The sequence below is a fragment of the Neoarius graeffei genome, chromosome 7 (genome assembly GCF_027579695.1).
Source record: "Neoarius graeffei isolate fNeoGra1 chromosome 7, fNeoGra1.pri, whole genome shotgun sequence".
In the NCBI taxonomy this organism is placed as follows: Eukaryota; Metazoa; Chordata; class Actinopteri; order Siluriformes; family Ariidae; genus Neoarius; species Neoarius graeffei.
This window is the reverse complement of record NC_083575.1, coordinates 40,423,217-40,447,203: the sequence shown is the minus strand read 5'-3', so window position 1 is coordinate 40,447,203 and position 23,987 is coordinate 40,423,217. Positions and strand designations below refer to the sequence as shown.

The following is a 23,987-nucleotide window of genomic DNA, read 5'->3' as shown; positions in this document are numbered from 1 at the left end:
TAAATAAAATTCTCTTTTCAGACATTTGTGAACGATGTTCGAATCCAGGAGCAGATGTATATCACTCTGAAGATCGACGATAAGCTAAGGTTTGGATATGATATCCTTTTCAAAGCACCTGCCGTCTCTCCCTGTCTGACATCTGAAACTTGAGTTGAATGTGAGTCACAGTTCTCTCTGTCTTTTGTTGTCTCTGTATCTTTTGTGTGTCTTTGTATTCACGTACAGTATCTACATCACTGAATAAAAAGGTCTCCTAATTCCTTAACCTGTTGCACATACCAACTTGTTCACTGTGGTCCGAGGAGAGCTTCATGTTCCAGAAGAGGCTTTAAAGGTAACGTAACATGCATTAACTCTGTTTCACTGTAAATATGATTACATCATGAGGTCTTGGATGTATTATACAAAGTGGTCCTTCATAGTAAACTGACAGTCCTTTAAACCTAGGAGAATATAGTTCAGTTGGGACAGCGAATATTATCAAGTCGTACATGACCGAGTTGGCTGTAAGCCATGTACGACGAGATTGAGTGGAATAACTGTTTAATTCTATCCACATTCGCTGGACTTTGAGAAACAGAGCATTTTTATTTTTATTTTTTACAAATTCGATAAATAAAAGCTTTATACAAAACGTCCGACAAAATAATTTCCACTTAGAACGTAAACAAACCGGTGAGATGACAGGAGCAATTTGTGAAAAATGCTATAATAATAATTCTTGAAAAATAAAAAAGATACGTTCTTACCATCAAATACTTTCATTCCATATTTTCTTGCTTTTTTGTATTTTTTGGGGCTTTCTTCTTCTTCTTCTTCTTCTTCAGGGTTTTTTGACAGCTTAAAGATGCATTACTGCCACCAACTGGGCTGGAGTGTGGAACAGGAAATATTGTGGGAATAAAAAAACAATACTCTTTTAGCTATTTCTGTTTCTTTTAAATACTTAATAATTTTGGGGGTTTTGTTTTTGAGTAGAATTTTTATTTCATCCTTGCTTGGTTCAGCAACATGCACCGCCATTTTGTTTTTCTTTTCTCTACTCATGGTATAGCCAGGGCGGCATGATGGTGTAGTGGTTAGCACTGTCGCCTCACAGCAAGAAGGTTCTGGGTTCAAGCCCAGTGGCTAACAGGGGCCTTTCTGTGCGGAGTTTGCATGTTCTCCCCGTGTCCGTGTGGGTTTCCTCCGGGTGCTCCGGTTTCCCCCACAGTCCAAAGACATGCAGGTTAGGTTAACTGGTGACTCTAAATTGACCGTAGGTGTGAATGTGAGTGTGAATGGTTGTCTGTGTCTATGTGTCAGCCCTGTGATGACCTGGCGACTTGTCCAGGGTGTACCCCGCCTTTCGCCCGTAGTCAGCTGGAATAGGCTCCAGCTTGCTTGCAAACCTGCACAGGATAAGCAGTTACGGGTGATGGATGGATGGTATAGCCAATCAGAGCATGCGATTGCTCATATCCAGTGAATGTGGATAGAATAATGGGTGATATTTACAATAAGGTTTCTGTTGTTATTTTTTTTTAAGCATGAAAAGTTCACCAGTCAGCTTCAGCTGGGGAAGAAGCCAGCCTGCGCAGAGTCGCCCAAAGCACTCAAGTCTCCTACAGCCAAAGGCGCAGAGAGCAAAGCTGCCGAGCCAGTCACTGAACCTCCTGCCAAAGTGGTCGAAACCTGCAAGTCTGATGAGAAAATGCCAGGTAGAGACATACTGATTTATGTATACTTTATTTATATAACTACTGAACAGTGTATATGATTATACTGCACCGTTCTCTATTCTGACTGGTCAGAATGCTTCGATTAATTTTCTATAATAGCAACTCTGATAGTCGACGTTATCATTTCTATAGCTAATTCTCACAGCTAATTCATGGAAACTTGTATGACAGACTTCACAGAAATACATTTTAATGTAATTGATGATATGGTGATGATTTCTGTGAAGAGATGTTTATTTCAAATTTTTTGGAAGGAGTCTCCAGTGTAACAGGAAATGCTATAAAACCTTTTCAAACACAGCAGAGTTTTCAAGACAGAGGACTTTGCTTCTTCGCTTCTGTTTCGCAATAACATGACAAGTTGCATTTTGAAAGAGGAAAAAAAAGAGAAGCTGGCATATTGCTGTGATAACATAAGAGATAACAGGAACATACTTGTTTTGCAGATGTTCTACAACATTATGTGTAACTACAAATAGATAAAAAAGTACATCTCATTCTTTAATAAATAAAATACTGTATCTGTTGCCAAATTGTTTTGGTACAAGAGGAATAAAACATTTTGGGACATGCTATTATTGAATAATAATTAACTTCATGGTAGTAACTACATCCCACCACACTGTCATTTATTAGCGGAGCGCGCAGAGTGAAGCTCCTTACGTAAGAGAATATGGTAATGCATTGACCTAATTTTTGATGGCTTTTGTGACCATATGAATGATGTACATGTACCACCACAGGGAACCCGATTGTAAGTGCAGGGCAACGCATCTCATAAACACTTGACCACCGGACAACGAAATCTGTGTCTTTATTTACATAAGATAGATGGGTTTTTATCCAGTGCTTATTTTTAATTTGCTTTTAAAAAAATAACATGGGATTATTTACTCACGCATTTTATGGAAAATATTCACAATACTTTCATATAAAACTAGTTAAGGCCACACCAATTTAATTAGTTGTTTCTCGGATTTTTTCAGGAAAAATATGAAGCGAGCGGGCGAAATAAAAATAAAATAAAAAAAATGCTCTGATAGTAAAATTAGCGGTGGAAATAGACCAAACAATACAGGCAAACCAGTAAACAGAATTTCAACACACCTGTCAAAGATTTTACGCTTCTGTTCGCTGAATATCCTAACAATCACAAACACAGGCTTTGCAGGACTCCCCTCCACAGGCATGTTTCTTCCACAAGTCTTTATCGAAAGTGAAAGGGGCGATTTGATTGGTTTTCGACATCACGTGACCTCACGTCATGTGACCTTTTCTGTTGGCAGGAGTTTGATTTTGATTTTTTTTTTTCATTTTGCATTTTCTTCAAGCGGCGATTCCGAGAACCAACTAATTGAATTGGTGTGGCCTAAAACAAATTTATGAGTCCACAAGCTTGTTGGACAACTAACAGTTGTAACCAGACAACTGTTTGAAACATAATTCAGAATTCATTGTTCCATCAGTGATGGCAAGTTGTCCTGGCCCAGATGCAGCAAAACAGGCCCAAACCATGATACTACCACCACCATGTTTCACAGATGGGATAAGGTTCTTATGCTGGAATGCAGTGTATTCCTTTCTCCAAACATAACGCTTCTCATTTAAACCAAAAAGTTCCATTTTGGTCTCATCCATCCACAAAATATTTTTCCAATAGCCTTCTGGCTTGTCCACATGATCTTTAGCAAACTGCAGATGAGCAGCAATGTTCTTTTTGGAGAGCAGTGGCTTTCTCCTTGCAACCCTGCCATGCACACCATTGTTGTTCAGTGTTCTCCTGATGGTGGACTCATGAACATTAACATTAGCCAATGTGAGAGAGGCCTTCAGTTGCTTAGAAGTTACCCTGGAGTCCTTTGTGACCTCGCTGACTATTACACGCCTTGCTCTTGGAGAGATCTTTGTTGGTCGACCACTCCTGGGGAGGGTAATAATGGTCTTGAATTTCCTCCATTTGTACACAATCTGTCTGACTGTGGATTGGTGGAGTCCAAACTCTTTAGAGATGGTTTTGTAACCTTTTCCACCCTGATGAGCATTAACAACGCTTTTTCTGAGGTCCTCAGAAATCTCCTTTGTTCGTGCCATGATACACTTCCACAAACATGTGTTGTGAAGATCAGACTTTGATAGATCCCTGTTCTTTAAATAAAACAGGGTGCCCACTCACACCTGATTGTCATCCCATTGATTGAAAACACCTGACTCTAATTTCACCTTCAAATTAACTGATAATCCTAGAGGTTCACATACTTTTGCCACTCACAGATATGTGATATTGGATCATTTTCCTCAATAAATAAATGACCAAGTATAATATTTTTGTGGGTGGCAGGGTGGTGTAGTGGTTAGTGCTGTCGCCTCACAGCAAGAAGGTCCGGGTTCGAGCCCCGTGGCTGGCGAGGGCCTTTCTGTGTGGAGTTTGCATGTTCTCCCCGTGTCCGCGTGGGTTTCCTCCGGGTGCTCCGGTTTCCCCCACAGTCCAAAGACATGCAGGTTAGGTTAACTGGTGACTCTAAATTGACTGTAGGTGGGGGCGTTGTGGCTCAGGCGCCATACCATAAATCCGGGGACCTGGGTTCAATTCCGACTCGAGGTCATTTCCCGATCCCTCCCCATCTCTCTCTCCCGATCATTTCCTTCCCTGTCTCTACACTGTCCTATCCAATATAGGTGAAAAAGCCCAAAAAAAATATCTTAAATTGACCGTAGGTGTGAATGGTTGTCTATGTGTCAGCCCTGTGATGACCTGGCGACTTGTCCAGGGTGTACCCTGCCTTTTGCCCGTATTCAGCTGGGATAGGCTCCAGCTTGCCTGTGACCCTGTAGAACAGGATAAAGCGGCTACAGATAATGAGATGAGATAATATTTTTGTCTCATTTGTTTAACTGGGTTCTCTTTATCTACTTTTAGGACTTGTGTGACAATCTGATGATGTTTTAGGTCATATTTATGCAGAAATATAGAACATTTTAAAGGGTTAACAAACTTTCAAGCACCACTGTAATAAAAGGAAAATCACATGTTGGCTTGAAGATATGAAGTTTATCTTCTTGTGTTGAAAAACTCATATTTTTCATATGAAATACATTGCAGATCTGAGTGACGTATTTAAATAATATTGGCTGGCATTTTTTCATGGTATATCAGATATATTCCATTCAGCTAGCATGTTCAATATCATGCTCGCTGAATGGAATATATATGATATACCATGAAAACATGCCAGCCAGTATTCTTATTATCTCATCTCATCTCATTATCTGTAGCTGCTTTATCCTGTTCTACAGGGTCGCAGGCAAGCTGGAGCCTATCCCAGCTGACTACGGGCGAAAGGCGGGGTACACCCTGGACAAGTCGCCAGGTCATCACAGGGCTGACACATAGACACAGACAACCATTCACACTCACATTCACACCTACGGTCAATTTAGAGTCACCAGTTAACCTAACCTGCATGTCTTTGGACTGTGGGGGAAACCGGAGCACCCGGAGGAAACCCACGCGGACACGGGGAGAACATGCAAACTCCGCACAGAAAGGCCCTCGCCGGCCACGGGGCTCAAACCCGGACCTTCTTGTTGTGAGGCGACAGCACTAACCACTACACCACCGTGCCGCCCATTATTATTATTATTACATACACACTCTCTTTTGAACCATGTACTATCCTCTATTTATTATGATTCTATTCAGGTTGATTTTGTGCCTTTGCAAATATTTTACTCAAACACTCATCAGGAGCTCCGCTTTAGGCAATCCCTATATAGCAATATAATTTTCCTATAACAGCACACCCCATTGTGTTTTATTCCTTACATTTTTTCCTACACTTTCATTGAACATTTGAAAGCCATATCAGATTAACCTGAGAGTAATATAGTAACTAGTTTATAATTAAGTGTTGTATAATTTTCCGTGGGGGAAAAGTGATCTGTAGAATAACCCGTGACGTCTACATTCTCTAGTTTTCCTTTAATCGTCCTTGTCTTTCTTTAATGATTATATATCTTATTTTCCATCTTTTACATATCTTCTCATTCCATGTCTTACTTATTTGCACACATCTATATCACATTAAGCCTTAGTTCATGGTTTATATTAGAAAAACATCATAGTGTTTGTGAAACTGAAACATTAATAGAGCTACTGAGTTTTATTCCTACATATGCTAGCGGTGATTTCCTGGTGAATAGTTTCCCCTTTAGCTCGTCCTGCTTGGGAGTGATCATTATGGTCTATATTTATCAGACCTGACCACTAGCATCTATGTATTAGTGACTCTTTGCTGTCTCACTTAGGGCGAGTGTGCTAGACAGGCATGTGCACAGACAAACCTCAGACTGTACAAGTGCTGTCTGGGCTGACGTGTGCAATAAATTTATTCACGTTAGGACAGCATGTACATGATCATTAGGTAACTAAACTAGGCTTGGTTATAATACACAGTTTCATGTTTCGTGTTCTGCAACGTTTAATCAGGAAATTGTTTCTAAGCAGAACTCACATGACGTTATTAATGAAATTATGGCTTTAAATTAATCAGATCATACTCACCAATTGACAACAATTACATCTGTACTTTTCCTAATGACAATTAAGCTATCTAGTGAGCTAATTATTATTATTATTATCATCATCATCATTAGGTTAGTTAACTTTAACTCCTGTCTGTAGTGTTTGCAGCACGCGGCTTTGCTTTAGTTATATTTGGGCCCTTTCTTTCTTCCTTCCTTCCTTTCTCAGATTGTTGAGTTGGTGAGTTATAGTAGCTGGTTTTGCAGACTTGTACTGAAACACTTGATTGAACAAAATTGACTCTAGGTAAGCATGTAAATACAGTATGTGTTTGCTAGTTAATAAAAAAAAAGGTCTTTAATGATTTAAATTGGTTCTTTCCCTCTCAGTGTTATGCATCAAAAATCCGATAGCTATAGGTGTACTGTAGCAAGGTTTTGAGATTATTACTGTTGATATACGAACATATCAAAGTATATAACAAGTGTTGCCAGGCAAAACAAACCTCACCCAGCAGCACTTATTTTATACCTATATGCTGATAATGGTAATATTTCTCAATCATCAGCTGTCAGGTTATAGTCCTATGAAAATGTCATTCAAGGTCAAAGGTCATGGTGCCAAATGAAAGCCCATATGGCACTTCCTATAAGTTGATAATGGCAAACATCTGTCTGCCATCAACCGTTTTCAAGTTATAGCCCTCTGAAAATCCGTGACCTTGAGTTTGACCTTTCATGGTCACTCAAGGTCAAGGATCATGGTGCCAAATGGTAGGCCATATGGGAGTTCCTATATGCTCATTTGACTATGGGCAAACGTTTTTGAATTATAATGGAAAATATGTTATTTTGACCGAAAGGTTGACCTTTCCAGTGACCTTGACCCAATTACCTCCAGAATTTAATCAGGTAATCTACAGACCATTGCCCACCTACCCTGAAAATTTGAAGTCAATCAGTGCAACCGTCTAGACACTAGATTGTTAACAGACAGACAGACACACACACACACAAACAAACAAAGTTAAAGGTCATGGTGCCAAATGAAAGCCCATATATGACTTTCTATATGTTGATAATGATAGACATCTCTCTATCTCTAACTGTTTTTGAGTTATAATGAAAAATATGCAAATTTTAGCAATGACCTTGACCCCCCTGACATTTGACCGCTGACCACTAAGAAAACTATGAGAGATACCCCATCATGTAGCATATCAATAGAAGCAGAATTGAAAGATGAACATTCTGGAATTGGTTTGAAGTAAATGTGGTGAATATGTAGGAAGATATCGCAAAAAAAAAAGATTTTGACCTTTTTCGTGACCTTGACCCTCAAAATGTTGGAGGTTCTATTTGAGACCAATGCCCATCTATCCTGAAAGTTTCATGATGATTGGTCCAGCCGTTTTCCCGTAACGTTCCTAACAAAAGCAAACAAACAAACAAACAAACAAAACTCACCGAAAACAATACTTCACCCTCTGGTGGACTCCATCCTTGGTGAGGTAATGACTAGGGGTGTAAATCTACTGTATAATGACTTGGGGGTAAGCCTACTGTTATTTTGTGAATAGTGATGACTTAGAGAAGGACAGGCATGCCACCTTGCTAGCCTATTTACACATCAGTTTAAAAATATCCATTCTTTTTTACACACTATTTGTCTTTTTTTCCAATAATAATCCACTTATAATATAGTTTATGATCTTTTGCTGTTTATGATGTTTCCTTCATTAATTTCAATCGTTACCTTTTAAATCAGGTGGCATGGTGGTGTAGTGGTTAGCACTGTCGCCTCACAACAAGAAGGTTCTGGGTTCAAACCCAGTGGCTGACAAGGGCCTTTCTGTGTGGAGTTTGCATGTTCTCCCCATGTCTGTGTGGGTTCCCTCCCACAGTCCAAAGATATGCAGGTTAGGTTAATTGGTGGCTCTAAATTGACCGTGAATGGTTGTGTGTGTCAGCCCTGCGATGAGCTGGTGACTTGTCCAAGGTGTACCCTGCATCTCGCCCATGGTCAGCTGGGATAGGCTCCAGCTTGCCCCCTGCATGGGATAAGCGGTTACAGATAGAACAAACAAAACCTTTTAAATCAATACATGAGCCAAGTTATCTGATTATTATACCCCTAATAATAATCCCGAGGATTTATTTATTTAACTGTTGAAGTATTTACACCCATTATACAGTATACATGTAGGTATATACACTACTGTTCAAAAGTTTGGGGTCACCCAGACAATTTTGTGTTTTCCATGAAAAGTCACACTTTTATTTACCACCATAAGTTGTAAAATGAATAGAAAATATAGTCAAGATATTTTTCTGGCCATTTTGAGCATTTAATTGACCCCACAAATGTGATGCTCCAGAAACTCAATCTGCTCAAAGGAAGGTCAGTTTTATAGCTTCTCTAAAGAGCTCAACTGTTTTCAGCTGTGCTAACATGATTGTACAAGGGTTTTCTAATCCTCCATTAGCCTTCTGAGGCAATGAGCAAACACATTGTACCATTAGAACACTGGAGTGAGAGTTGCTGGAAATGGGCCTCTATACACCTATGGAGATATTGCACCAAAAACCAGACATTTGCAGCTAGAATAGTCATTTACCGCATTAGCAATGTATAGAGTGTATTTCTGATTAGAGATCTTGCAGTTATGTGACCGGAAAGTACACAGCCGCCATCTTGTCGGTAAAAAACACAGCTGAATACTGCTGCACTCGTGTACAGAATGGATCAATTTCAACCGACGGACTACACGGCTCATTTTTCTAATGAACAGATAACTAGATATATGTCTAAAATAAACGATCTACAGATTAGTGACCCTTATGGCTTACCGGACGGAGTTTTCACGACCGTGTCAGTGGATGTTGAACTGCCAGAGGTGGAATACCCAGACGTGTATAATTACCTCATTAACTTTCCCTCGCTGTTCAGTGGTGAAGCACTGCGTGCTTATAAATCTCTGGACAGTTATCTTTTCAGAAATTCAGGATTTGTCAGCGACTCAGATGTGGCATCTTGTAAACAAGAAAATAATCCTCATTGGACGGGTAAGTCACTTAAGTATTGAGTATAGCACTGACCAGCCGATTATAGAATAGAATAAGGTAATTCCAGCTGTAATTCCAAATCGTCCGTCTTGTTTACCATGGATCTGGCGTTGGAGAGGTAGAGGCTTAGCAGTGGAGGTTTGAGTGGCTGTTTTCTGAGCTTAGTCAACAGGCCGGTGTACCCTCCTGGATTTTGCGCATGCGCAGTAGGCTTGGTAGGACAAATCCAAGAGGTAGGATAACTTTACAGAACACCGGCTCTGCAGCCTCGCTTTTGCTTCCTCTCCCGACGCCGCCTCCTTCGCTTTGCTTCCGAAAACAATCCACGGAGACCCCGCTGGTCTCGCTATCTTGTCCGGAATGTTGTGCATGCAATGGAAATCGCTACAAACCGTCATTTTCTGCTGGAAACCAATGTCCAGTAAGTCCATACGGTTGTAGTGGATATTGAAGTCTGATACAGACGAACAACACGCAAAAATACACACAAAAAACATAAACTGTACATTCAACATCTGGCGCTGGACATTATTCAGATCTCCCCACAGTGCTGTACAGTTTGTTACACATGAAAGCTAAATTAACACTGAGAATACTGAATTAACACCTCCGCTGATAAGACGATCTGGACACAAACGGTACGTGTTAATTTGGCAGATGGTTCTGTGATGTGGAGTTTAAGGTTTAAAACATAAAGCTCACTCTTTAGAACAGGATATGGTTTAATTAGACTGTAAAGAAAAAAAAGCTCATATATAGTGGCTTGTCTGTCTTGTTTGCTATGACCTTTCCAGAACAGTGCCAGAAATATACAGCCATGACATTTGAATCTGTTTAAAGGCTGCTGTTGTGGGTGTTAACGCAAATGAAATTACCCAGTAGTTTTATCATCAAATATCAAAAATAGTTTTATATCAAATCAAGCTTGATTTAGGTCACATACTACACTGAGACTCTTATTTACTAAAGGTGTATAAAATTCTGCAACCTGAATTATTTACTGGCTCCTCACAGAAGGATGCAAATTACAGGGCGGAGTCAATGCAAATCGATTCATTTTGGACCATCGCTGTAAACCTGAAAGACAAGAATGATACTAGCATGCACAAATTAATATGTCTGGAAAGCATGTATTAAATTTGCCGAAGCCTGTTTCCACCAGTTAACGACAAAATGATACCATTTACTGAGTAATGAGAAAGGTCATCCCTTTAATAAGTCGTTCCTTTCGTGCTGTTGGTGCTGACGGGCTTCACAGTTGCAAACCACAAAACTGAAATGTAACAGCCAAAGCACTGCATTTCCATACACATGGACTTACGGTACAGCCAGGTTTTTGCCCAAAGTGATAATCACATCATCAGGTTTTTTTTGGTTAATCAGACACAAGGTACACTACCACTCTTGCCAGAGCAGTTGAGGGTTAGGTGCCTTGTTCAAGGGCACTTGAGCCTGGTTCAGGGAATTGAACCAGCAACCTTTTGATCCCAAAGCTGTTTCTCTAACCATTTGGCCATGGCTTCCCCTTAAAGTAATGAATACTTGTCAGGTTTATTATGGCGCGGCTAGCTCTATACATATCCATAACAGACTTTATGATTATAGTGTAAGTTGTATTTGCAAATGTGTGTGTGTGACTAATTTTATCCGCATTCCTTGAATCTGTGAATCACAACCTAGATTCGCTCTTCACTCATTCAATTCAGTGTCATTTTTGTCATTGAGTCTCTCCTTTCTTTCAGCAAATCTTTTCAGTCAGGGAGTTCAGTCATGGAACCGAGTCCCATTCAGTTAGAGCTGAAGATTTCCAGAAGTTCTGTGCAATGCAACGCAGTACAACAGAGTAACACAAAATGCAAACAATTGTTAGCTATTTTACACTATTCAAGGTGTTTATGCCTGCCTTAGATCAGCTCGAACCTTAAAACAGGTTGAAATGCCTCCGTCCATGGAACAACATGAAAATTTCATCTCTAATTTAAACAGAGCAGCGGCACGGTGGTGTAGTGGTTAGTGCTGTCGCCTCACAGCAAGAAGGTCCGGGTTTGAGCCCCGTGGCCGGCGAGGGCCTTTCTGTGCGGAGTTTGCATGTTGTCTGCGTGGGTTTCCTCGGGGTGCTCCGGTTTCCCCCACAGTCCAAAGACATGCAGGTTAGGTTAACTGGTGACTCTAAATTGACCATAGGTGTGAATGTGAGTGTGAATGGTTGTCTGTGTCTATGTGTCAGCCCTGTGATGACCTGGCGACTTGTCCAGGGTGTACCCCGCCTTTCGCCCGTAGTCAGCTGGGATAGGCTCCAGCTTGCCTGTGACCCTGTAGAACAGGATAAAGCGGCTAGAGATAATGAGATGAGATGAGATTTAAACAGAGCCTTTTGAAATGGTTTACTTTATCAGCATAATGCACACTCATGTGAGGTTCACTTTAGCAGAGACTCACCAAGCCCTCCTTGTCTAGTTTCATTAACTAGCGTTTTATATAGAACCCTGTGTAATTATGGCACAAGGCTGCAGTAAAGTGCCGGTTGTGTAATTATAGGGCAGTGACAGACCCCACACCCTGAGACACTGGTTGGGGTTTTTTTTGTTTTTGTTTTTTTTAAAAAAAGGGAAGAGGCGGGTAGAGTTTTCCATGTGTTTTTGCCACCAGGTTATTTATCATCGACAATTGTCAGTGTAGTGCAGCACATATTGCACTGCACAAAACAGGCTCAGGAGTATTTTGGTACTGATAGATATAATATACTAGTGCATCTCAAACAATTAGAATATCATTAAAAAGTTCTTTTTTTCGTAATTTAATTCAAAAAGGTCAACTTTCATATATTCTATATTCATTATAGATAAAGTGAAATATTTCAAGCTTCTTTTTGTTTTAATTTTCATGATTATGGCTTATAGCTCATGAAAATCAGAAATCCAGTACCTCAAATTATTAGAATATTTCCTAAGATCAATCAAAAAAGGATTTACAATATAGAATATGGAAATGAAATGCAAAATTTACTTTCATCTGAAAAATGGACTTTGGACCGCTGAGCAACAGTCCAGTTCTTTCTCTCTTTAGCCCAGGTAAGACACTTCTGACGTTGTCTCTGGTTCAGGAGTGGCTTGATATTAGGAATGCGACAGTTGTAGCCCCTTTCCTGAAGACGTCTGTGCGTGGTGGCTCTTGATGCATTGACACCAGCCTCAGTCCACTCCTTATGACGCTCTCCCAAGTCCTTGAATCGACTTTTCTTGACAGTCCTCTCAAGGCTGCAGTCATCCCTGTTGCTTGTGCACCTTTTCCAGCCAGCCTTTTCAGCAATGACCTTCTGTGGCTTATCCTCCTTGTGAAGGGTGTCGATGATCATCTTCTGGACAACTGTCAAGTCAGCAGTCTTCCCCATGATTGTGGTTGTGTGTAGTGAACTAGACTGAGAGATACACGGTATTTACACTTCTTCTTCTTCTTTCGGCTGCTCCCAATTAGGAGTCGCCACAGCGGATCTTTCGTCTCCATTGCTCCCTGTCTTCCTCATCCTTCTCTACCACACCTGACACTTTCATGTCCTCTCTCACCGCATCCATGTATCTCCTCTTTGGCCTTCCTCGTTTTCGTGTGCCTGGCAGCTCCATCCTCAACATTCTCCTTCCCACATGCTCTGCATCTCTTCTCAGGATGTGCCCATACCATCTCAGTCTCATCTCTCTTAGCTTAATTCCCAAGCTCTCCACATGTGCTGTCCCTCTGATGTGCTCGTTCCTTATCCTGTCCAATCTTGTCACTCTCATCGCAAACCTTAACATCCTCAACTCCGCCTCCTGTCTCTTCGTTAAAGGTACGGTCTCCAATCCATACATCACAGCTGGTCTCACTACTGTCTTATACATCTTACCTTTCACTTTTGCTGGGACTTTCCTGTCACAAATGACTCCCGAAATCCTTCTCCAACTGCTCCACCCTGCCTGCACTCTCTTTCTCATCTCACTATCGCAGCCCCCATTTTCCTGCACAGTTGACCCCAGGTACTTGAATTCACCAACTTTCTTTACATCTACTCCTTGCATCTTCACTACACTCTCATCCCCATTCTCATTGATGCGCATGTATTCTGTTTTGCTACTGCTCACCTTCATTCCTCTTCGTTCCACTGCATACATCCATCTCTCCAAACCCAACTCAACCTCCTTTCTACTTTCACCACATATCACAATATCATCTGCAAACATCATGTTCCATGGTGACTCTTGCCTCACTTCGTCCGTCAGGCTATCCATCACTATGGCAAACAAGAAAGGACTCAAAGCAGATCCTTGATGAAGTCCCACCTTCACCTTGAACCATTCAGTCATTCCAACTGCACACCTCACTGGTGTTTCACTGTTCTCATACATGTCTTGCATCACTCTAATATACTTCTCATTCACTCCACACTTTCTCATACAATACCATAACTCATCTCTCGGCACTCTATCGTATGCCTTCTCCAGGGCTACAAACACACAATGTAGCTTTCTCTGGCCTTCCCTGTACTTGTTCATTAACATTCTTAAAGCAAAAATTGCATCCGACGTGCTCTTGCTTGGCATAAACCCATACTGCTGTTCACAGATTGCTGCTTCTCTTCTCAGTCTCGCCTCCAATACCCTTTCCCATAACTTCATGGTGTGGCTCATCAATTTTATCCCTCTGTAATTACTGCAGCTCTGTACATCTCCCTTATTCTTGTATATTAGGACTAGCACACTCTCCATTCATTCGGCATTTTCTCATTCTCTAGGATCTTATTAAACAATCTCGTTAGGAACTCCACAGCCGTCTCACCCAAACATCTCCAAGCCTCAATCAGGATACCATCTGGTCCGACTGCTTTCCCAGTCTTCATTCTTTTCATGGCTGCCCTCACCTCATCCTTACTAACCAACTCTGCTTCCTGATTCGCTGTCTCCAATGAATCTGACCTTTTCTCTCTTGGATTCTCCTCATTTAATAAATCCTCAAAGTACTCTTTCCACCTTCTTAATACACTCTCTTTGTTTGTCAGCACATTTCCATTTCCATCTTTCATCACTCTTACCTGATGTACATCCCTTGCTTCCCTGTTTCTCTGCCTAGCTAGTCTGTACAGGTCTTTCTCTCCTTCTTTGGTCTCCAGTCTTTCATACAACTCCTGATATGCATCTGCTTTCACCTTTGCTACTGCTCTTTTTGCCTTCTGTCTCATCTCTCTGTATAACCGCCTGCTTTCCTCATCTCTCTGATCATCCCAGTTCTTCTTTGTTAGCCTCTTCTCTTTTATAATTTCCTGCACTTCTTTGTTCCACCACCTTGTCTTCCTTCCTCCTTCCCGATGACCACCCTAGCACTTTCCTTGCTGCCTCTCTTACTAGTATAGCAGTAGTATCCCAATCTTCTGGCAGACTTCCATTACCACTCAATGCTCATCTCAGTTCTTCCCTAAACTCCTTCTGATGTTCAACCTCTTTTAGTTTCCACCATTTAACCTTCGGCTCCACTATTTATACTGTTTTACTCAAACTCAAAGTGAAATATTCTAATATTTTGAGATTTTATTTTTGCACTGTACACCATAATTATCAAAATTAAAATAGAAAAATGTTTGAAACATTTTAGTTTACGTGTAATAAGTCTAGACTATATTAAAATGTCACTTTCCTAAATAACTAATGGAAAACATTGAACTTTTTCACTATATTTATTCTGATTGTTTGAGATGCACTAGTATACAACATACTGGAGATAGATATTGATATAGATATATTAGATGACATGCTGTATATCTAATATTGCTTTTTCTGAACTCCTTTACTAAAATATATACATTTTAAATCTGAAAGTGGGTCAAAGTGTTCTAATCACAAACTATGCTGTAAAAGGTGGTCTGGTACGGCAGTGTGTGGAAGTCATCATTCTTCAGTGATACTGAAAACATTCTTTAGGTCTGATCTTATCCTAAACTGTTGTTTGAAACATTACTACCATACATGAATGATGTGGATGGTGAAGATTAAAATGTCAAACACAGGAAGAGCACATGAATTCTACAACCCCGATTCCAAAAAAGTTGGGACAAAGTACAAATTGTAAATAAAAACGGAAGGCAATAATTTACAAATCTCAAAAACTGATATTGTATTCACAATAGAACATAGACAACATATCAAATGTCGAAAGTGAGACATTTTGAAATTTCATGCCAAATATTGGCTCATTTGAAATTTCATGACAGCAACACATCTCAAAAAAGTTGGGACAGGGGCAATAAGAGGCTGGAAAAGTTAAAGGTACAAAAAAGGAACAGCTGGAGGACCAAATTGCAACTCATTAGGTCAATTGGCAATAGGTCATTAACATGACTGAGTATAAAAAGAGCATCTTGGAGTGGCAGCAGCTCTCAGAAGTAAAGATGGGAAGAGGATCACCAATCCCCCTAATTCTGCGCCGACAAATAGTGGAGCAATATCAGAAAGGAGTTCGACAGTGTAAAATTGCAAAGAGTTTGAACATATCATCATCTACAGTGCATAATATCATCAAAAAATTCAGAGAATCTGGAAGAATCTTTGTGCGTAAGGGTCAACGCCGGAAAACCATACTGGGTGCCCGTGATCTTCGGGCCCTTAGACGGCACTGCATCACATACAGGCATGCTTCTGTATTGGAAATCACAAAATGGGCTCAGGAATATTTCCAGAGAACATTATCTGTGAACACAATTCACCGTGCCATCCGCCGTTGCCAGCTAAAACTCTGTAGTTCAAAGAAGAAGCCATATCTAAACATGATCCAGAAGCGCAGACGTCTTCTCTGGGCCAAGGCTCATTTAAAATGGCAAAGTGGAAAACTGTTCTGTGGTCAGACGAATCAAAATTAGAAGTTCTTTATGGAAATCAGGGACGCCGTGTCATTCGGACTAAAGAGGAGAAGGACGACCCAAGTTGTTATCAGCACTCAGTTCAGAAGCCTGCATCTCTGATGGTATGGGGTTGCATTAGTGCGTGTGGCATGGGCAGCTTACACATCTGGAAAGACACCATCAATGCTGAAAGGTATATCCAGGTTCTAGAGCAACATATGCTCCCGTCCAGACGACGTCTCCTTCAGGGAAGACCTTGCATTTTCCAACATGACAATGCCAAACCACATACTGCATCAATTACAGCATCATGGCTGCGTAGAAGAAGGGTCCGGGTACTGAACTGGCCAGCCTGCAGTCCAGATCTTTCACCCATAGAAAACATTTGGTGCATCATAAAACGGAAGATACGACAAAAAAGACCTGAGACAGTTGAGCAACTAGAATCCTACATTAGACAAGAATGGGTTAACATTCCTATCCCTAAACTTGAGCAGCTTGTCTCCTCAGTCCCCAGACGTTTACAGACTGTTGTAAAGAGAAAAGGGGATGTCTCACAGTGGGAAACATGGCCTTGTCCCAACTTTTTTGAGATATGTTGTTGTCATGAAATTTAAAAATCACTTAATTTTTCTCTTTAAATGATACATTTTCTCAGTTTAAACATTTGATATGTCCTCTATGTTCTATTCTGAATAAAATATGGAATTTTGAAACTTCCACATCATTGCATTCCGTTTTTATTTACAATTTGTACTTTGTCCCAACTTTTTGGAATCGGGGTTGTACAAATTGTTGAACTTATTCTTACCAGCTGCTACTGGCTCCATACCATTTACACTAATAACCTTGTGGAGTGAGGTTTTATTTAATTAAAATTCACACAATAACATATGGCTTACTTTCCTCTGCCAAGTGCAAAATATAGGTTCATTATGTTTTCAATCAGTACAGAATAGTAGCATGATGCGTTAAAATTATGATGCTAATTAAAAGTGATGGCTGGAACCTGTCTTTGAATGAATTGATAAACTGATGTTTTCTTGTTGTAGGTGATACTGCAGCCCTACACAGAGGAACACCTTTGTATGGACAGCCTTCTTGGTGGGGTGATGGTGATGCTGATGACGAGAACTCATTTAAACAGGAGAATAAAGCAGCAGGGAAAAAACAGGAGACTCTTGGGACAGGTGAGGCCTCAGTTCCATTTTCCTACATTGCTTATGGAATAGTAAGTGGTTTATCCTGCACAAAAAAAATCACTGAATTATTCACAAGTGCTCATTCCGCCTGTTATACCTGAAGCTATCATACAACTTGTTCGTTGTGTACAACTTGTAGAATGAATGGTTATGTATAGAAATTATAATATTGGGGGGTCACAATGGCACAGCGAGTAGCAATGCCACCTTACAGCTCCAGGGTCCTTGGTTTGATCCTGGGCTCAGGGCACTGTCTGTGAGGAGTCCTGTGTGTGCGTCCTTCCTGTATCCATGTGGGTTTCTTATGGGTTCTCCAGTTTCTCCCATTCTCCAAATACATGTTGGTAGGTGGGTTGGCTATTCCAGGGTGTGTATTTATCTTAATCAGGGTAAAGTGAAGATGAATGAATGAGAGAGAATGGCCAGAATTGAGATAAGTATACCTAGTGAAGAGTTCCATGCTGCTCGTACACTTACATATGAGTTGCTGATGGGTTGGAGATTGACAATGTGGCTCTTCCCCAAACTGTTGCCACAAAGTTGGAGGCACACAATTGTATCGGATGTCTTTGTATGCTATAGCAGTACAATTTCCCTTCACCGGAACTGAGAGGTCCAAACCCTTTCCAGCATGAGAATGCTCCTGTGCACAAAGCGAGCTCCATGAAGATATGGGTTGCCAATATTGGAGTGGAAGAACTCGAGTGGTCTGCCCTGATCTCAACCTCACTGAGTACCTTTGGGATGAACTGGAAAGCCAGCTGTGCCCCAGGGCTCCTCAGAGCCTGACCTCACTAGTGCTTTCCTGTCTAGTGGAACGCCTTCCTTGAAGAGTGGAGCGGATTATTATCACAATAAAGTAGGGACTAAATCTGGAATGGGATGTTCATAAAGCATGTATATGGGAGTGATGGTCAGGTGTCCACAAATTTTTGGCCATATAGTGTCTATTCTAACCTTAAACTTGTGTGATATCAACTTGAGCTGCGAGCAGTAGTAATTCCAGTACCATTGTCCGACAGGTCATTGTAAGCACAATACTTCACTGTAAAATTCATGTTTTGTTTAAAGTTAATACGCTTAATAATCTTTGAATGCTATTTAAGGGCAATATTAAATACATGTATACATAATTTATGAAAATATTAACCATATAAGTCCATCAAATGTTTTCTTTTGTGCCATGGAGATCACAGGAGACAGCAACTTAATCTGATGCATTGCTTATCTGAAAGATGGCATTTTATATGGACAAAATTATAAAGCTTATTCTGGAAAATTTGGCACTTTTTTTGAGGAGAACACATGAAATTTATAGTTCAAGTCATGGTGGAAACAATACAGGAACAGGAATGATCACTTTGTTACTTAACATATCTAACGCTGATATCATGCAAATGAAATTAAACCAGTCTTTTAAACACACACACACACACACACACACACACACACACACACACACTGGTGCTTGAAAGTTTGTGAACCCTTTAGAATTTTCTATATTTCTTGCCTCACACCAAGAAGGTCCTAGGTTTAAGCCCAGCAGCCGGTGAAGGCCTTTCTGTGTGGAGCTTGCATGTTCTCTCCATGTCTGCGTGGGTTTCCTCCGGGTGCTCCAGTTTCCCCCACAGTCCAAAGACATACAGGCTAGGTTAACTGGTGACTCTAAATTGACCATAGGTCTGAATGTGAGTGTGAATGGTTGTTTGTTTCTGTGTCAGCCCTGCGATAACCTGGCGACTTGTCCAGGGTGTACCTCGCCTCTTACCCATAGTCAGCTGGGATAGGCTCCAGCTTGCCTGCGACCCTGTAGAACAGGATAAGTGGCTACAAATAATGGATGGATGGATGGATCCAATATTACATATCTGTGAGTGGCAAAAGCACATGAACCTCTCAGATTAGCAGTTAATTTGAAGGTAAAATTAGAGTCCGGTGTTTTCAATCAACGTGATGACAATCAGGCGTGAGTGGACACCCTGTTTTATTTAAAGAACAGGGATCTATCAAAGTCTAATATTCACAACACATGTTTGTGGAAGTGTATCATGGCACGAAGAAAGGAGATTTCTGAGGAGCTCAGAAAAAGCATTGTTGATGCTCATCAGACTGGAAAAGGTTACAAAACCATCTCTAAAGAGTTTGGACTCCACCAATCCATAGTCAGACAGATTGTGTACAAATGGAGGAAATTCAAGACTATTGTTACCCTCCCCAGGAGTGGTCGACCAACAAAGATCACTCCAAGAGCAAGGCATGTAATAGTCAGCGTGGTCACAAATGACCCCAGGGTAACTTCTAAGCAACTGAAGGCCTCTCTCACATTGGCTAATGTTCATGAGTCCACCATCAGGAGAACACTGAACAACAATGGTGTGCATGGCAGGGTTGCAAGGAGAAAGCCACTGCTTTCCAAAAAGAACATTGCTGCTTGTCTGCAGTTTGCTAAAGATCACGTGGACAAGCCAGAAGGCTATTGGAAAAATGTTTTGTGGATGGATGAGACCAAAATAGAACTTTTTGGTTTAAATGAGAAGCGTTATGTTTGGAGAAAGGAATACACTGCATTCCAGCATAAGAACCTTATCCCATCTGTGAAACATGGTGGTGGTAGTATCATGGTTTGGGCCCATTTAGCTGCATCTGGGCCAGGACGGCTTGCCATCATTAATGAAACAATGAATTCTGAATTATACCAGCGAATTCGAAAGGAAAATGTCAGGACATCTGTCCATGAACTGAATCTCAAGAGAAGGTGGGTCATGCAACAAGACACCGACCCTAAGCACACAAGTCGTTATACCAAAAAATGGTGTTAATGTTTTGGAATGGCCAAGTCAAAGTCCTGACCTTAATCCAATCGAAATGTTGTGGAAGGACCTGAAGCGAGCAGTTCATGTGAGGAAACCCACCAACATCCCAGAGTTGAAGCTGTTCTGTACGGAGGAATGGGCTAAAATTCCTCCAAACTGGTGTGCAGGACTGATCAACAGTTACCGGAAATGTTTAGTTGCAGTTATTGCTGCACAAGGGGGTCACACCAGATACTGAAAGCAAAGGTTCACATACTTTTCCCACTCACGGATATGTAATATTGGATCATTTTTCTCAATAAATAAATGACCAAGTATAATATTGTTGTCTCATTTGTTTAACTGGGTTCTCTTTATCTACTTTTAGGACTTGTGTGAAAATCTGATATTGTTTTAGGTCATATTTATGCAGAAATACAGAAAATTCTAATGGGTTCACAAACTTTCAAGCACCACTGTAAAATCTTTATCAACATATAGGTATAAAATAAGTCTTGCCGGGCAAGGTTTGTTTTGCCTGGCAAGACTTATTTTATACCTATTTAAAATTATGTTTATCCGTTCTTGAGATATTACAAACCCAAGATTGCAAAAAAAAGGCTTAATTTTTAGAAAACTACTGTAATAATAATATTATTGTTATTATTATTTATTATTATTATTATTATTATTATTATTATTATTATGATTATGATGTATTAGGATCACATGGTCCAAAATAGGCCTCATTAATGAATGAGATCAAATGTTTTTTTTCTTAATAACTTTATTTTCAAGATATTTACATGGAAATTGGCAGGCACATAGATGGTTGTATACTGAATACAAAAGTCTTTTTAAAAATTAGTAAAAACAAATTATGCAAATTAGTATTTAATTAGTATCAATTATACTAGGTAAAATTGTTAAATTGGTACACTCTCTTCTTCAAAGTTTCACCAAATGGCTTTATTTATACAATATAAAGCTGATCTTAACTCTCATTTATACATCACAAAGAAGGAGAAATCAATGTTAATTACAATTACATTTATAAAATATGCATAAATAAACATTGAATGTCATTCACATCTACCATTCTCTATCAAAATAAAACAGTAATAAAAGATTATTTCTAATACCCTCTGTGCTCTGTAGCTGTGTTTATATGAAAGAATATAAATGATTATTTTGCTTAATATTTACAGCTTTCAAAGCTAACCTCGAAAAAACTGTGTGAGCCACATCCAATAAACAATTCCATTTAATTGAACTGAAATTGACACTCGCATTTCTGACTTCCGGTTTTATTTAAATATCATTCCGACCACTAAGATCTCAATATTTTTCATCAAAACTACAGTTATATTCTAAAATAGTTACTTATTTACACAAATCAGTTTGATCTGAAAAAATAAGTCGGTAAAACTATGAAAACTCACTTCAAAGTCTCCCGTGAATCATAACATCAGAACTAGCTGACGGAAAATTTTGCTGAATACTTCATCAGAAACAGTGAGAGTGAGAGAACATCCTTATAAAAGTTATCTGATTGATATTCACAAGTAATCCAGTCGGAAACCGATCAGAAGAAAGAGAAAGCCTGACCGCTTTCCCGTGACTCAAAAAGCGCCAGCAGTTTCCTGACGTCCCACGAGCAGAGTGAACTCTGTTGTACCAACTTCAGCCTGCTGTTACTCCTAAAGTACTGAACAGATCTTAACCAGATAAATTTCTTTGGAAAGCAGAAATTATAAGCTTTTTATTGATAGTATTCACTATAGAAAATATTCAAGAGTTAAACAAGGACAGATTTGGAAACTTAGATGAGCGTCTGCATGCGCAATTTTCACAGCACGGCCAGCGAGCATCCGATACGCCTAGATCTTTACCCTTTAAAGCAGTTGCTACAGCCACCCTTGTATATGTATATACTGTTCACCCTGAGAACATATTTACAAGAAAAAAAGTCTAAAGACAAGGTTTTGACAAGGTTTTAGACAAGGCATCATATGTCGTCATTATGGGATATACACGGGGTTGTCATATGTCGTCATTTCGGGATATACACGGGGTCGTCATATGTCGTCATTAAGGGGTAAAGAGCCAAGTTTAACATTTTGAAATGAAAGCATTTCCTTGTAACCCAGAGTGAAAGTGTACAATTCAGGGGCTCTGCTTGCCATTCAAATAAACCAAATCACCTTTCTTTACAAATGTGTATCGATGATTACAGATTTTTATTGTTCTTCAAGTCAACTTTTTGTTTCTAGTCAGATTTTTTCATTTTTATTACCTTTCATATTGATTTATATGGATTTATTATAACACTATGTGGTAACAGTAGTACTAGAAATTGTATTATGTGCAAAGATAAATGAAGAATAATGCTTGGTAGATCTTTAATATTATATAGAGCTGCAGATTAATAAAGTTTTTAGTGTGGTTTTTTTAACAGATTTTATGCAGCTAGATATTATCCTCAGATGTGTCTTGGACCAAATAAACAGTGGTTTTTTTCCCCTCTGGAATCTATCATGAATAGCTGTTCTGGCACAGCATTTTAACAGTGATACGAGGTGACGACGTTACAGTACATGGACTAAACAAGTAACAATGAATTTAAAAAAGTCTGGAAAGAAACTGCTTTATAGACATTTATGCAGTGTATCATTATTGCCTTCCTAACTGGGCTTTGCCATGTCATTTGTGAGGATGGAAAAAATTTCAAGCGTATGTTTAAAGCAGTGTTCCTGTACATATTTCAACAGTGAGTATTTTAATGCAGCTCGTTTGATCCAGCAAGGTTGCAAAAATGGCAAAGACAGACACTGAGTAGCCTGAGCCCTCCTGTGGTGTGTTTAGATTTGTTTTTTCCCGGGTCTATGATCCTATTACCTTTTACCATCCAGGAGTAAAAGATTGGAGATTTCTGATGCTTCAGGACAGCAGGGTGTCCCATTGTGTGTGAGCTACACACTCAAAAGTGGAAGTGAGACTAATCACAAGTCTAATAATAGGGATGAAATTGTGTTGAAATTACTGAAATATTTTAGTATAATGATAGCGGTGCTCCATGCTTAAGAGAATATGGTAATGCATCAGCGTGATTTTTGATGCCTTGAGTCCAGAGCAGCCATGTTTGGAGGCTGCTCCGAACTCGGGCTTTCAGCATCATTACTGACAGTGTGCCACCACAGAGAACCCGACCGTAAGTGGAAGGCATTGTATCTCAAACACTTGACCACCGGACAACAAAATCTCATCTCATCTCTCATTATCTCAAGCCGCTTTATCCTGTTCTACAGGGTCGCAGGCAAGCTGGAGCCTATCCCAGCTGACTACGGGCGAAAGGCGGGGTACACCCTGGACAAGTCGCCAGGTCATCACAGGGCTGACACATAGACACAGACGACCATTCACACTCACATTCACACCTACGGTCAATTTAGAGTCACCAGTTAACCTAACCTGCATGTCTTTGGACTGCGGGGGAAACCGGAGCACCCGGAGGAAACCCACGCGGACACGGGGAGAACATGCAAACTCCGCACAGAAAGGCCCTCGCCGGCCACGGGGCTCGAACCCGGACCTTCTTGCTGTGAGGCAACAGCGCTAACCACTACACCACTGTGCCGCCCCCGGACAACAAAATGTGTATCTTTATTTTCCTAAGATAGATGGGTTTTTATTCAGTGCTTCTTTTTAATTTGCTTTTTAAAAAATAACGTGGGATTATTTACTAACACTGTAGCAGCCCTTGGCATTAAGAGCGACAGCAGAGTCTCTGATGGGTGCAGATGAGTTTTATTCCTCTTGA

General features: G+C 40.2%; 1 protein-coding gene across 10 annotated transcripts in view; it reads left to right on the top strand.

Annotated features, from left to right (window-relative positions):
• cep170aa (centrosomal protein 170Aa) overlaps nt 1-23,987 on the top strand; it is a 129,914-nt gene that overhangs the window by 50,157 nt on the left and 55,770 nt on the right. For all 10 annotated transcript variants that reach the window (XM_060925628.1, XM_060925623.1, XM_060925622.1 and 7 more), the window contains exons 4-7: nt 22-103; nt 282-337; nt 1,532-1,703; nt 17,226-17,363. In XM_060925628.1, coding sequence (XP_060781611.1) covers nt 22-103; nt 282-337; nt 1,532-1,703; nt 17,226-17,363 — 448 coding nt within the window. The remainder of the gene's footprint in view (nt 1-21; nt 104-281; nt 338-1,531; nt 1,704-17,225; nt 17,364-23,987) is intronic.